At 51.5% G+C, this 13,125-nt stretch overlaps 6 protein-coding genes across 6 annotated transcripts; 3 read left to right on the top strand and 3 right to left on the bottom strand.

The window, feature by feature from the left end:
- The first annotated feature begins 415 nt into the window (after positions 1-415).
- Positions 416-2,340, top strand: GGI43DRAFT_397614 (Pex12 amino terminal region-domain-containing protein). Its single transcript, XM_083205125.1, has one exon. It carries the CDS (start codon positions 713-715, stop codon positions 2,030-2,032), a length of 1,320 nt encoding a protein of 439 aa, XP_083063128.1. The 5' UTR covers positions 416-712; the 3' UTR covers positions 2,033-2,340.
- Positions 2,341-2,836: 496 nt separating this feature from the next.
- Positions 2,837-5,273, top strand: GGI43DRAFT_283834 (uncharacterized protein). Its single transcript, XM_083201267.1, has 4 exons — positions 2,837-3,353; positions 3,437-3,684; positions 3,752-4,390; positions 4,440-5,273. The coding sequence occupies exons 1-4, from the start codon at positions 2,943-2,945 to the stop codon at positions 5,014-5,016; spliced, it is 1,875 nt and encodes a 624-aa protein (XP_083063127.1). The 5' UTR covers positions 2,837-2,942; the 3' UTR covers positions 5,017-5,273.
- Positions 5,274-7,391, bottom strand: GGI43DRAFT_283827 (aldehyde dehydrogenase domain-containing protein). Its single transcript, XM_083201266.1, has 2 exons — positions 6,574-7,391; positions 5,274-6,512 (listed from the first exon to the last, which is right to left on the bottom strand). The coding sequence occupies exons 1-2, from the start codon at positions 7,152-7,154 to the stop codon at positions 5,531-5,533; spliced, it is 1,563 nt and encodes a 520-aa protein (XP_083063126.1). The 5' UTR covers positions 7,155-7,391; the 3' UTR covers positions 5,274-5,530.
- A 238-nt stretch (positions 7,392-7,629) lies between these two features.
- GGI43DRAFT_380994 (uncharacterized protein) lies at positions 7,630-7,895 on the bottom strand (the record flags this gene model as incomplete). Its single annotated transcript, XM_083203056.1, has 2 exons — positions 7,630-7,703; positions 7,763-7,895. 2 exons carry the CDS (start codon positions 7,893-7,895, stop codon positions 7,630-7,632), a joined length of 207 nt encoding a protein of 68 aa, XP_083063125.1.
- A 1,255-nt stretch (positions 7,896-9,150) lies between these two features.
- GGI43DRAFT_283809 (uncharacterized protein) lies at positions 9,151-10,139 on the bottom strand. The gene has a single exon (XM_083201265.1). The coding sequence runs from the start codon at positions 9,804-9,806 to the stop codon at positions 9,192-9,194; it is 615 nt and encodes a 204-aa protein (XP_083063124.1). The 5' UTR covers positions 9,807-10,139; the 3' UTR covers positions 9,151-9,191.
- Positions 10,140-10,147: 8 nt separating this feature from the next.
- On the top strand, positions 10,148-12,628 carry GGI43DRAFT_421106 (uncharacterized protein; the record flags this gene model as incomplete). Its single annotated transcript, XM_083207903.1, has 3 exons — positions 10,148-10,348; positions 10,496-12,170; positions 12,327-12,628. The coding sequence occupies 3 exons, from the start codon at positions 10,148-10,150 to the stop codon at positions 12,626-12,628; spliced, it is 2,178 nt and encodes a 725-aa protein (XP_083063123.1).
- Between the last annotated feature and the right edge of the window lie 497 nt (positions 12,629-13,125).

The following is a 13,125-nucleotide window of genomic DNA, read 5'->3' as shown; positions in this document are numbered from 1 at the left end:
TCCTTGTGGCCTCTCAAGTCTCGGTAACGGCTCATATAGAGCACAAGTGGTAGTGGTAGTGGTTTTAGTATCGGCTTTGTCAAAGCTCCATCAGCACGCAAGGGTCCCATAAGATGGCTTCTATTGAGAGGAGGCGGGCAAGTCATGGTAAATAGGAAGATTTGAAAAATGCGTCAAATTTTTTTTCCATAAAATATGAAGCCTATAGATATGATGCCATCATTGGAGGATTTTCACGTAAACCCCGCTGGAGGGGTCTTAATTTGGAAATGTGTTGGGTGTAGTCTCGCATTCGCGTTGAGACGATCAAAGGACTGTATCACATGATATTTGGTTCTCGCGTACAAGCTGTCCAGGTGCCTCATGACCTAGGTAGATGGCCTTCCGATGGCTACTCGGCATATGAAGTTATACTGCCTTTGTCCAAAATGCGATGCAATAGTCACATAAAAACACTATACGCACACTAAGCCAAGCTCTGGAAGCTGGAACCGGCTGGTGGGCCCGACCTCGCACAGATCCACGAGCCGAAGCCACCCCAGCCAGACCTCGGCTCAGGCTGATTCGATCTAGCCGTTCAGCTTTCATAATCGGATCGCAGCGCCTCTCAACAGCCGCCGTCACTGCAATGCATCCTTGACATCTCAACGGAACAACACGACACGTCACGACGCACAACGAAAATTCATAGCCGCAACTCAATGCCGACTTGATGAACGACTCGAGTTTCGTCCAGGCCCAGCAGCGCGTCGCTGCCCGACGACAGGCTCGCGAGGCCGAACAAAGAGCCAGGACCGCGGCTCAGCGCGAAGCCTCTCGCGTGAACAACCAGCTGCAGCGTCTGCCATACCCGCTCAACCGCCTTGCCAATGCGTGGGATTCAGCTTCTTCCATAGAGAGCACTCGGCCTGCGTTCCGTGTCGCGCAAGTCGATGCCGAGCTCTTGGATGAAGAGCTGCTGGAGCTCCTCAAGGGACAAGTCGGCGATGCCCTCAAATACTATGCCGGCGGCCATCTCAAGGATGACTGGTCTGCAGAGATTATGCTGGCACTAAGAGCCATCCTTTTCAAGCTTACAGTCTGGGATAACGATGCGACATACGGAGCGGCTCTGCAGAACCTCAAATATACCGATGCCAGAAAAGGGGGCCCTGTGCTGGCGGCCCCAACGAAGCTACAGAAGTCACTATACGGCCTTGTCACAGTATTTGGAAAATATGCCTGGACCAGATGGGAAGACTGGCTCGTAGACCAAGACGATGGATACAGTGATCCTCCTCCTGTGGTGCAGAGATTATCCCGATTGACGTCTGGGCTGACAACAGTCCACTCTGCCGCGGCATGCGTCTCCTTTCTCATATTCCTCTTCCGCGGACAGTATCGCACGATCCTCGACCGCGTTTTGCGCATGCGGCTTGCGCCTCCCACAAGTCACGTCAGCCGTGAAGTGTCCTTTGAATATCTCAACCGCCAGCTTGTCTGGCATGCCTTCACCGAATTCCTCCTCTTCGTACTGCCCTTGATTGGCATCAACCGCTGGCGGCGATGGCTGAGTCGTACCTGGCGGAAAACCAAGGATATTGTCAGCACAAAGCAAGTTGGAGATACCGCAAGCGGCGAGCTCGGCTTTTTGCCGGAGAGGACCTGCGCCATCTGCTATCAGGATCAGAACGCTGCGGCGTCGTCAGAATCAGAAATCATGGCAGCGGCAGCCTCTAGCGGCGTGATCGGATCGGCACAGACTGATGTTACCAATCCATACGAAGCTATTCCCTGCGGATGCATCTACTGCTTTGTCTGCATTGCGACACGCTTAGACCGGGAAGAGGGCGAAGGTTGGACTTGTCTGAGGTGCGGAGAGCACGTCAAAGAATGCAAGCCGTGGAATGGAGACGTGCTCGAGCCAGCTCGCAAGTCAACGTCGACAAAAACGGTGGCATTTTCAGATGATGTAGTGGGAGGCTTTTCAGAAGATGACGGATCAGTCATATCTAGAGAAGAAGCTGTCGGTGCGGAGTCACCAAGACGTTGAGAAATACACCTACAGCATCTTTATCCAGCAGAAGATGGGCTTGACTTATAGAGAAGGGATTAGCAAGGGGAATGAGTGCGATTCTGGGATTTCTTTGTACATGTATAATATGAAGCGCGAGATGGGATTTTTTTCTTAGAAAGTTTGGACACTGGGTGCAAAATTTGGACACACATTTACAGCGCATTATTGCTTGTTTCGTTATACTCATGAAGTCAACAGCAACAAAGGGGTTGACACTCTAGATTAGCTCCTATTCATAATATGCGATATGAAAAAATAAAATAAACATATAGACGCTTAAGAAAGCAACTACTGTGAGGGTATCTTGATTTACTTGCACATATAAACGAGCGTCCACTGCCTCGTCATAAGCCTTACCGAGGTGTGGAATCGCAGTAGTCAATACCTCTTTGTCCGCTAAATTGCCTACGGCGTTAGTGCTGTTAGTGATGTCATCCCCGGCACACCGCCTTGTGGCTTCAGGTGGCTTCAGGGGTCCATTGGCGGCAACCGCGTCATTCTGCCGCCCAGCTGTGCAGCAGCTAGTGCCGATGCCACTGATCTTTGTGCTGCGGGTGGCATGTATGCGCAGATTAGAGAGAGCTTCGCAGTCCAACCACGAGCTGCGGCCTGTTTCCCCCATCATGCAGCTGCAGGGATGCCCCTCCGCGCACGAGACCCTGCTGTAGGTCATCTCTACATATTGGCACTGCCTTTGTACTCATGTGAGCGAATCGCATCCCGATCTGATTGCGTCTTGTCTCAAGTGCCGCAGCGCAAGACTGAGCTCGAGTCGAGAGCTGTTTTGTAAACTAAACAACCCCCAACCTCGACAAGAGAGGCTAAAGGACGAGCAGCGCCGCTCGCCTCGCGCCTCTTTCTCTCTTGTTTATCCTGCGTGTTTGCCATGCCCACCTTCTTTCAGTTCACCCAAGGCACTGAATCGCGCGTGCGGCCTACAGACTCGTCACCTTTGCTTGGTCGCTACCGAGCGGTGCCTCCCCGCCCTGGCATCGGACAACGTCGACCGAGCAGCCCGTTGGGCTTGCTGTCCAGTCACTATGAAAATGGTCGTGACAGTATACATGTTGGATATGGAGCGCTGATTGTGGCCGAGATCGAAGCTGCCCGTCTGGGTTCTCTGGGCAATTCTGGCATCGGAGATGATGAGGCTCTGGCTGGCATGTCGAGGTGGGAGCGGCTGTGGCAAGGATACTTCATCGATCTCTTTGTTGATCCAAGGCCGGCGGCGGTGAAGCGCGTGGTGGACAGGTGGTGGAGCCGGTATGGACTGCTGGTTTTTCTCCCCGCGGCACTGGTATGTTGTTATGAGTACTATTGAGATGGGCGGCGGGTAAGCGCTTTTGCAGTTGCGCTGAAGCTGACACTTGTATGACTTAGGCCGTTGCCTGGTGCGCAGTTCCTTTCCCGCAATACTCGTTCCCGGATGAGGACAACGATGGCGACGAGAGCAGCGTTTGGTTGCGACTTACACGAACTGTGGCGACATTCGACAGCAAGACACCGGGTCACGGCGCAGCCCGAGTGCAGGTCAACTTTTGGTTCTTTTTGTTTGTTTACTATGGCTTCTACAACCTCAGCGCGTTGATCTGGATAACGAAAGTTTTCAACCTTTACAGATTGAACTGGTTAGTGATGGCTGTTTCCATGGAGTGACCACGCAGCTCCAGCCTGACTGACAAAACTCTTCATTAGGTGGCCGCGGTCTTTCGGATTTCCAGTCACAGTCTTTCTCTTAGCCATCCTATCTCTCGCTGTACCCATTCCCGTGTACTTCATCCCATCTACTCGCTTCCTCACTGCCCACAACACAGCATGGGTATCATGGACATTCATCATCATGGCCATGCCTGTCGCCATCGCTTTCCTTATTCTCATGACAAATGAACGACATATTGGGCTACGGCATTCTCTATCGGAAACACAGCGTATCTTCACGACTTCATGGTGGACGGGAGAGCCCGACTCATTTCCCAACCGAGAACGCCGGCGCCGTGATTTTCCAGATGACCTCTGGGAACAGGACGTCTTGAGGGTCTTGCCTCCTTCAGGGCCAACTAGGGTGACCCTGCGGCGACGATGGTTGCCAGCAAGTTTTGTGAGGTTTCTGTGGTTCTGCGTGGCGCTCTTCATTGGTCTGATGGCCTATGTTCTTGGAGAAGCGTATGCAGAAATTTATCTCCGGACTTTGCCGCACAATAACTTTGAGACTATTGTGTATGTCTATGGCTGGGTGGTTACTGTACATTTGTTGGATGCCCTGACTGGTTGGGTCCTGGGCATCAGGGAAGGCGAGCGTGTAGGGAGCTACCCTCTCAGCTGGGTTTTTAAACTGTTTGTTTCCCCTTGAGTTTGGCTAGAAGCTGCTACTAACACGGACCAGATATTTCATGTTGACCTATCAAACCTACGTTCGAGCTCTGTACGCCCGTCTTCGCTCACCGTCCCAATTCATCATCCTTCAAATTTTCTCCTCCACGGGACTAGTCATAATCTCGCCCATCATGATGACTCGCCTTTTTCATAAGATCCTCACCATTCTAGGCCTTAGTGGGCTGACCTACGAGACATATCAAAAACTACAAACTCGAAACCTCTTTATACGCTTCCTGGCTGAAAATACGTCCATGGCTACCTTTCTAGGGAGCATCCTCGTGCTCCATTTTGGTGCCAACAAGGAGGTGTATCCGTATTTCGCCTTTGACAAGTCCGAAGATACAACTCTACAATACGATTTCAACCTCACCTTCTATGCTTCCATGGTTACTTGGGGATGTGAGCTGGTTGCTAGTCTTGTTGTCCGGGGGCTGATTGCTCTATTCTTTAGAATTGACGTTGGGTTAGAGGGGAAGCTGGATCTGGCCGTCTGGCCGGAGCTATTGCCTACGAGCGTGGCTGTGATTCTTCACGTTTTGCAGAATATGCTATTCTCGATTATACGTTTACAGTTTCGTACATGAGAGCTCCCATTTGGTGATTGGAAGTTACTCATGTTAGCGAGGAAGACAAAATTGTTTGACCGGATTTCCTCAAGTTGTTGTTTGTATCATTGGCTTCATTAGGCATGCGATTGATAAACCGGATAGATTTGTGTTCTTTTTCCTTCTTTGCAGCTACTTTGTCGCCTTTCTCCTTTACTCTCCTTTGCTACTGACACAGTAGCCTGATACCCATTCAAGTTTATATAGCATTCATTCTCTTATATATCTTATCCTCAGTTTTTGAAGTTTAGTAATAGAAATCTAGATGTCTTGCGAATGCTCGCGAATTTTCAGAAACATCTCCAAGTTGGTTATCCATCATGCTATGAAGTGAAGCAATAAAAAAGGTCAATATTAATATAGAGCTCTTTTCAATTAATTCAAGCCAGCTCTTTAGCCAATTAAGTAAAAGTACAATGGAATATCCGCCCAGTTTGACGTTTGTCTCTGACGTATTTCGTCAAACAATGAAAACAAAGGAATATCCAATACACTAGTTCCTGAATGTAATAGTCTTTGTTTTCACCCACTCATCAAGTCCAGCCGTTGCGTTGAAGCGCCCAAACCCACTCGATTTGGTTCCTCCATGGGGAAGAACTGCTTCATCATGGACGGTCATCTCATTAATGTGGACTGCTCCGGACTCAATCCCCCTTGCGAAGCGGAGACCCCTCTTGAGATCCTCTGTGAAGACGGCAGACGTAAGGCCGTACTCAGTATCGTTTGCCAGCTCCAGGGCCTGCTCTTCCGTCTCGACCTCGTAAAGGGCGACCGTTGGGCCAAAAGACTCTGTCTTATAGATGTCCATGTCAGGCGTCACATTGTCGAGAAGAACAGGTCGCAATTCAGCCTTGCGCGCCTCGTTAACACTGACGTCTCCGAGAAGCACCGTCGCGCCCTTCGAAGTGGCATCTTCAACAAGAGCCTTGTTACGCTTGACGGCCATTTCGTTGATGAGAATAGCACCAGGGCCGCTAGAAGGGTACAGCTCGTTCACAGCGGCTTTCAGCTTCTCCTGGAACTGGGCCTTGACGTTCTTGTGGACAATGATCCTCTCCGTGGCCATGCAGGTCTGGCCGCCGTGGAAGAGAGCGCCAAATGCGCACTTCTTGGCAGCCAGATCCAGGTCCGCATCCTCCCACACGATGGCCGGTGCTTTGCCGCCAAGTTCGAGGAGTACTGGCTTGAGATTCTCACCGGCGAGTTTTCCGATAGCCTTTCCAACATTGGTGCTGCCCGTGAAATTGATTTTCCTTACGAGGGGGTTGGCAATCAGAGCTGCTGTAATCTCGCCTGCACTCTCCCGGTCGTGGGCAATCATGTTCATGACGCCGTTGGGCAGACCGGCCTCTTGGAAGATGGATATCAGAGCCCGCATGGTCTGGGGTGCAAGCTCTGAAGCTTTCAAGATGGCGGTATTTCCTGCGGCAACAGGGCCGACCATGGAACGGGTGGGCAAGATATAAGGAGCGTTCCTGGTTTGGATTGTGAGATGAGGCGGCAAGGAAGACTTGAGTGAGAAGGGTAGCAGCTTACCAAGGGGCTACAGACAAAATGACGCCATAAGGCTCTCGAAGAACGATTCCACTTGCGTCAGGATCCATCAATGTAGGGAACGAGCCTTCTATGGATGAGATGCGGCCAGCGGCATCTCTACATAGGTCAGCCGCTGTGTTGATGTTGAAAAGAGCCCATGGCGTAGCAGCTCCAGTCTCGCTTGACATGATCTGGACCAGCTCATCGCCCTTCTTTTGGATGAGGTCGGCAGCCTTGAGGAAGATGTCACGACGATGCGAAGGGGTTGACCTTCTCCATGTCTTGAAAGCCTCGGCAGCGGCCTCGACAGCCGCATCTGCATCTGCGACAGAGGCAGAACCGCATCGATGCGTCACCTCGCCAGTCACAGGAGATACGACGTCGAAAATCCTCTCGGCATAGTAGTCGTTGCCGTTGATGAGAAAAGGTACTGTCGGTGTACTTTCAGCCTCAGCAGCGGCCTGGCTTTGTTGGTAGCGAGTTGCGATGGAGTGAAAAGAAGGCCCTTGTCTAACCGCAAAGCTGTTGATGTGGCGCAAAACAAAACGCGGACGCAACAGCGATGCCTGTCGTAGCGCCATGTTGATAAAACGGTTTATTTTCTCTTTTGGTCCCTACTCGGTTTGCAGCTACATACGCTTGCTTACTCCAAATTGGTGATTATTTTTCTGGCTTCGACGAGCGACGGAGTTTTGAAGGTTGACGATCTACAATGGTCTGTGCGGGGTCAATTTCAATGATCTAGTTACGAGAGAATTAATAATGTCCGCTGTGACTGTGACAACTGAGCAAGGCTAGGATGCCTTTCCACTTCTCCGAATATTGGAGGAAGTCTCTTTTGAGTAATGACTTTTGTGGTCGATAAATCCTTGTAGAACGTTGCGCAACCGAGCAAAAAAAGTTACATCGAGTTGCCTTCAGCATTTGCCGGTAACTGTGGAGATTTTCAAAGGAAAGTTGGAGTTATGAGTCGATCAATGACCGCATGATTCATTCGGTAATCTGCGAGTCGAAATATCAATTTCGACGGCCATGTTTGCTTGTTCTTTCTTTTCCTCATTTCCACTGTTCCAGCTTATCCGGCTCTAAGAACGGCTGAGACACTGTTGCGGTGTTTATCCGGATGACTTCTAGAAGACTGTGTAAGTGACTAGACGTTGTGTGTCTCTCTACCCAAGAAAATGCGCACCAGGCTCCGGCAATGTGCCAGGAAGAACAAATTGGACTTCGCATTTCGTTTTGGGGGATTGTATGCGAACACCATGATCAGGAACTGGCTTCAACACCCTTTTGACAGGCGGGGGTGTCGGTTTGCGGTTCATCTTGACGACTCTATGTAACGAACAGCGTCACTTTTCAATTCAGCGAGAAGCAAAAGCGTCAAACAGGCGGACCAATTAGTTCTTAAAGAAATAACACCAAAGAGAAGAGGTCAAGAATAAGCTTCGCCTTATAATAACCCCACGCTTCCAGGAGAAAAAGAGGAAAGCCGAGACAAGCTAAAGAGGCCAATTAGAGTTGCGCCAATAGAGGCCCGAGACAGGCTGTAGGCTCGATCGCCAGTGTCTTACGGTTCCGATAAGCGATACGCTTACCCAAAACTAATCTCACGTCTGTTAGGCACAAGACGATGCGGTCTGTGCAATTCGCCGAGGCGTCTGAGGCGGTGTCAAAATACCCACGTTGGGCTGATGAGATAGGCGCCTCTAGATTTGCCTGTGGTGAGATGGGGTTAAAACGATCTCAGGGGGCTGACTCCAGCTGGCCAGCACTACTCCGTATCTGGCAGATGCAGCATAGGTCCACGTGGAATAGAATGTTTAGGTTATTTGCCGGGGAAGCAGCACAGACGCACAAATGATTATATATAGCACGGCAAATATGGGGAGTATTGGCAGTATCATGATATCAGTGATGGCATCGAACGATGGCTGGACTGAATTACTTAGGTAAGCAGTTATTTACCGGGTAAAAGACGGAATAACATCAAGTACGAATTACGAAAAAGAATATTCGTGCATATGAGGTGGCGTTTTGAATCGAAAACAAGTGGTAATAGTATTGCCTATCAGAGCCAGTCAAGTCATAGGGTCTTACTAGCATGGCAAAAAGGCAAAAAGGGCGTCTCGTATTTGCATGGTCCAAGTCACGAGTGGCATTAGTTGTAAGTAGCCTGTATGGCTATTAGTATAGCCGCATTACTACAGGCATGCCTTTATTTATTTTTTTCAAGCCAATGCAAATCTACTGTACGTATATTTGGGTAGACAGAGATGTCATAATGCTATCTGGCTTGATTTGTATTTTTTATTGCTCATGTTCCAGCTTTGCTCGCACCCCGTATATACTATCAACTACTGCTACTAAGGCCAAACTAGTCGTTCTGATCCTTCGAATTACATGCTTGGACTTGTATGTTCCGCTCTCTGACGCCTTACTTACACGTTTAGTCTCATAGACAAACTCAGTAGCTCCGCGGTCGTTCTCCGTCCAGCGGCATTAGCTGCTGCACCTTGCCTTGAGCCCAACACCCTCCACTGGCAGCCGGCCAATCAGCGGCCGCAATGGCTCACGATGTCCACAGTCACAGTTTGATGATAACCCCGCTTCTGAATAATTCAATCGCGCGCTGATTGGCTTGTGGCCGCAACCTCAGCGCTCGTCATCCCCGCTGTGGCTTCCAACCTTCTCCAGCGCTCCGCGCGTTGTGGGCTTGGTGCAACATCGTCGGATCCATTTCTGGGGCGCCTTGGACACGGCCTGCAGATGCGCGGCGGCCGGCGATTGGAACGTCGTGAGCACTTGCATACGGAGGCGTCAGATGCTGGTACACCGGTTGCAGCAATGCAGCAGCAGTTGCAGAGCCAAGAGGCATTGCGACTGCACAGGACCGCAGAGACGAGCGAGCAGCGGGCATCGGTGGCTGGAGCACCGTCTCTGGGGTGGCGCAGACGGTGCATAATCACAGGTGCTAGCAGTGCTAACGGGCAGGCGAATATACAGCGCCGTGCCGTGTCATGCCTGCTGTGATGGCCAGCAGTGGGGTCGGGCCACGGCAGAAAAAAAAAATAATCACGGTGACTGTTGCAGCTGCTGGAAGTAAGCCCGCCGGCGACTGGGCCACCATGCCTTACTGAGCAACCGCCAGCAAGGTACCGTCGACTTTTCGCCAGGCGGCTATGACTTTTCCCTCCGCCATCACCAAAAAAGTGTCGGCCGTGCTTAATCCTCATCCGCACTCGGCCTCAACATCAGCCATTCTATTCTTGTCCTGAGTCTTGTTCTGGCCGACGGCCCGTTGCATCGCATCCATCGCATCGCATCCGCGGACCACCGCCGCTGCTCCATCTCGCCGCAGCCTTGCGCATAGCGACCAAGCAAGCGCCGCCAAATTGATATCGCCTCTCTCCTAGCCGCGCCCCTCCATCCATTGCCCTGACGACTCCTGCCAGAAGTCTGCTGCCAGGACCGTCTCTTGGCTGGCCGATAGGCAGACAAAACCAAAACACCCTCGCAGGCAGCCACGCACATAGGCATGGATGGCTCACCGGGCCTTGGTCGCGGGGCCGCCTCGATGAGCCCGACCAGCCCTGCCAGCTCCCGCCTCGGCAACGGAATGCCCAAGCGCAAGCGAAGCAACGGCATGGGAGGTCTCGAGAGCAGCCCCGGAAGCATCAACGAAGACGACCACGGCGACCATAATGAGCACGGTGAGCACGACAAGAAGCGCCAGCCCGGCGTCAAACGAGCGTGCAACGAGTGTCGCCAGCAGAAAGTGAGTCAGCCCCTCCGACCTTGGCATCTCCCCCACTATACTTTTCAACACCGTTCCAGTATACTTCAGACACCTTAAGGGGCCCGGCCTCTTTCCGGCAATTGGTTTGTCTGGTGGCTAATTCGTGGTGCAATTGTTGCGCAACAGTTGCGGTGTAATGTCGTTCAGGAACCGTTCCAGAGCTGCTCGCGGTGCAACCGCCTGAAGCTCGAATGCAAGATCGAATCCAACTTCAAGCGCATCGGGAAGCGATCCAAGCACGCCGAGATGGAGAAGGAGATTGACCGTCTGCGGCGTAACATCGCCCGGGCACAGGCTCAAGGCTACATCTTGGAGGACGACGAGACTCTCAACTCCCCCATGGCGCCGAGCACCGCGACCTACTCCCACACGCGAAATCCTTCCCTGATGGGCTCTGACGAAGCTGTATCCTCGCTGTTGCATCTAAAGAGGGGAGGCTCGTATAGCATGCCGCGCTTCTCGCACGAGCTGGAAGGAGTTCAGCTGACGGACGAAGGAGTCACCAACTTGTTCAACGAATTCTTCGCCTTCTATCACCCCTTCCTACCATTCTTGAACCCCCAGCAGTCTCCTGACGTGTACCACCAACAACACCCTCTCCTTTTCTGGTCCATCGTCGCTGTTGCTGCGCGCCGGTTCAGTCCCGCCAACTGTCCGAACCTCATCTCCAACCTGTCCGGGCCCCTTACTAGATTCCTGTGGACCACCATCGGCGAAGTACCCAGCAACTACTACGTTGTCAAGGCCATGTGCTTGCTCTGTGCTTGGCCGCTGCCTACGAGCACTACCTCATCGGACCCGACTCACATCCTTTGCGGTGTAATGATGAAGACTGCAACTGGAATTGGATTGCATCGCCCCAACCACATCCAAGATTTCTCGCGAACATCCGTCGATCTGAACAAGGAGCAGCTTGCTGACCGTGTGACCACCTGGGCAGTATGCAACATCGTGGCTCAAAACATCGGCACAGGCTACGGCCAACCGGCGTCCTCGTTGTATGACTGGACACTGGCCCTTCGACCAGGCGACGACCCGGCCTTGCACCTGTCACCCGAATTGGAGGCCCGGCTTTCGATCGAAAGATTCTGTGACAAGGTCTCCAAGGAGATGTATAGTAACGCCAGCGATCCCCGCGGGGTTGCCGGAGACGAACATCGGGCAATGCTTATGAGGGTATACCGACGCGAATACTCGGAGCTACATGCATCTGTCATGTCCCAACAGCTGGGCCCGGTTGTGAATTTACATTTGCGGGCCGCTGCCCTTCACATGAGACTGGCGGGATTTTTCGATTCCAGTAAGACACCCGGCTATCTGGATGACTTGCTGGGTCTGTGGCGGGCGACTGTCAGCTTTCTGGATGATTTATTAGAGGTAGACAAGGTAACCTCTCCGCGTGATAACATTGGCGGCGCCTTTTTGCTCTACGCAACCAACTACATGCAGCAGATGTTGGTAGCCGCGGCCTTTACCTTGCTCAAATTGATGAGGTCTTTCTTCTCCAAGACGATCGACTTTCAACGCGGGCGAAATCTCTTCCACCGCTCCATTCAAGCCATCCGAGCTACCAGTGTGGTGTCCAATGATTTACAGTGGCGTTTGGCCGAACTAATGGTGCAGATGTGGAACGGCGCCCGTTTGGACCAAAAGAACTACAACCATGAAGACGATTCCCCCATCCAGGTCGACGACAGCCTACAGCTCAAAGTACGATGTCGCCACAGCATGAGCCTTGTTTTCGATTCCGTCTGGCGATGGAGGGAGGAGTATCAAGCTTTGGGCAGAGGATCGCTCGAAGGTAAGAGATACGCTTCGACCTGTGGGTACACCAGCTGCAATTCAAACCTGCAGGATTTCCCCTTTTCTTTTGTTCTCGACTCTTTTCTTGTTTTTGACGAGGAGCAAGTCTTTTTTGATCAAGGGCTAAGTGAATGCTAACCTGTCTGCTGTACAGCCGCCTTAAAACACCCTACGAACCCGGATTCGGCCAATGAGTCCTCAGCCGCGTCTTCGCAACTTGACAGCACGTTGATGCCATCACACACTCTTCCCACGCCCAACAACATGCTCACTACGAATGGTGTACTAACACCAGGCGCCCCAGGCTTGACTGCCCCGACAACCGCACCGACCAGCATCATTGGAAATATGAGCTACGGCGACACCACTTATGACTTTTTCGATCCTCAGCATTGGATGCTGGACGGCCTCCTTGATTTCAACTATTCGTTTGTACCCCCTCTCGAAGGTGCATAGAGTGCCCAGGCTGGCTCTGAAGGGGTCGGGAACCTATATCCATGAGTCGGTCTATCTCCTTTTCTTCTCTCTCATTTGCTCCTAATATTTCCTTTCCTCACTTCCGGAGAGACCTTGTCCTAAATGGCACGTTTGCAGAGACGACAGAGAAGACCGCTAGTATTAGACCGGATTGATTTCGTGCTGTGAACAACCAGATTGCAAAAATGATATTTCATCGTGCTGTTTATGGAAAGGAGGGGGAAAGGTTTCATAAGTGAGTTTGCGTTTTTATACCAGAGTGCCTTGTTACTACGTTTGAGTGTTTTACTTTTTTTATTTTCTCATTTGCGGCATTTCATTTTGGGACCCGGGAATGCCGCGTAGACATTTTTGTCGCGGATACTATACCCAGGTCTTTTCTTTTCTTTTTCTTTCATATATATATAAGGCTACGGGAGTGTTACGTTTGTATGCTTGCAACGAGATTTTTCTTATCATTCACTTCTCGCGAAAAT

The sequence above is a fragment of the Trichoderma evansii genome (assembly GCF_050947405.1).
Source record: "Trichoderma evansii strain SZMC 28006 chromosome Unknown GGI43scaffold_4, whole genome shotgun sequence".
In the NCBI taxonomy this organism is placed as follows: domain Eukaryota; kingdom Fungi; phylum Ascomycota; class Sordariomycetes; order Hypocreales; family Hypocreaceae; genus Trichoderma; species Trichoderma evansii.
This window is presented reverse-complemented; position numbering and strand designations above follow the sequence as displayed.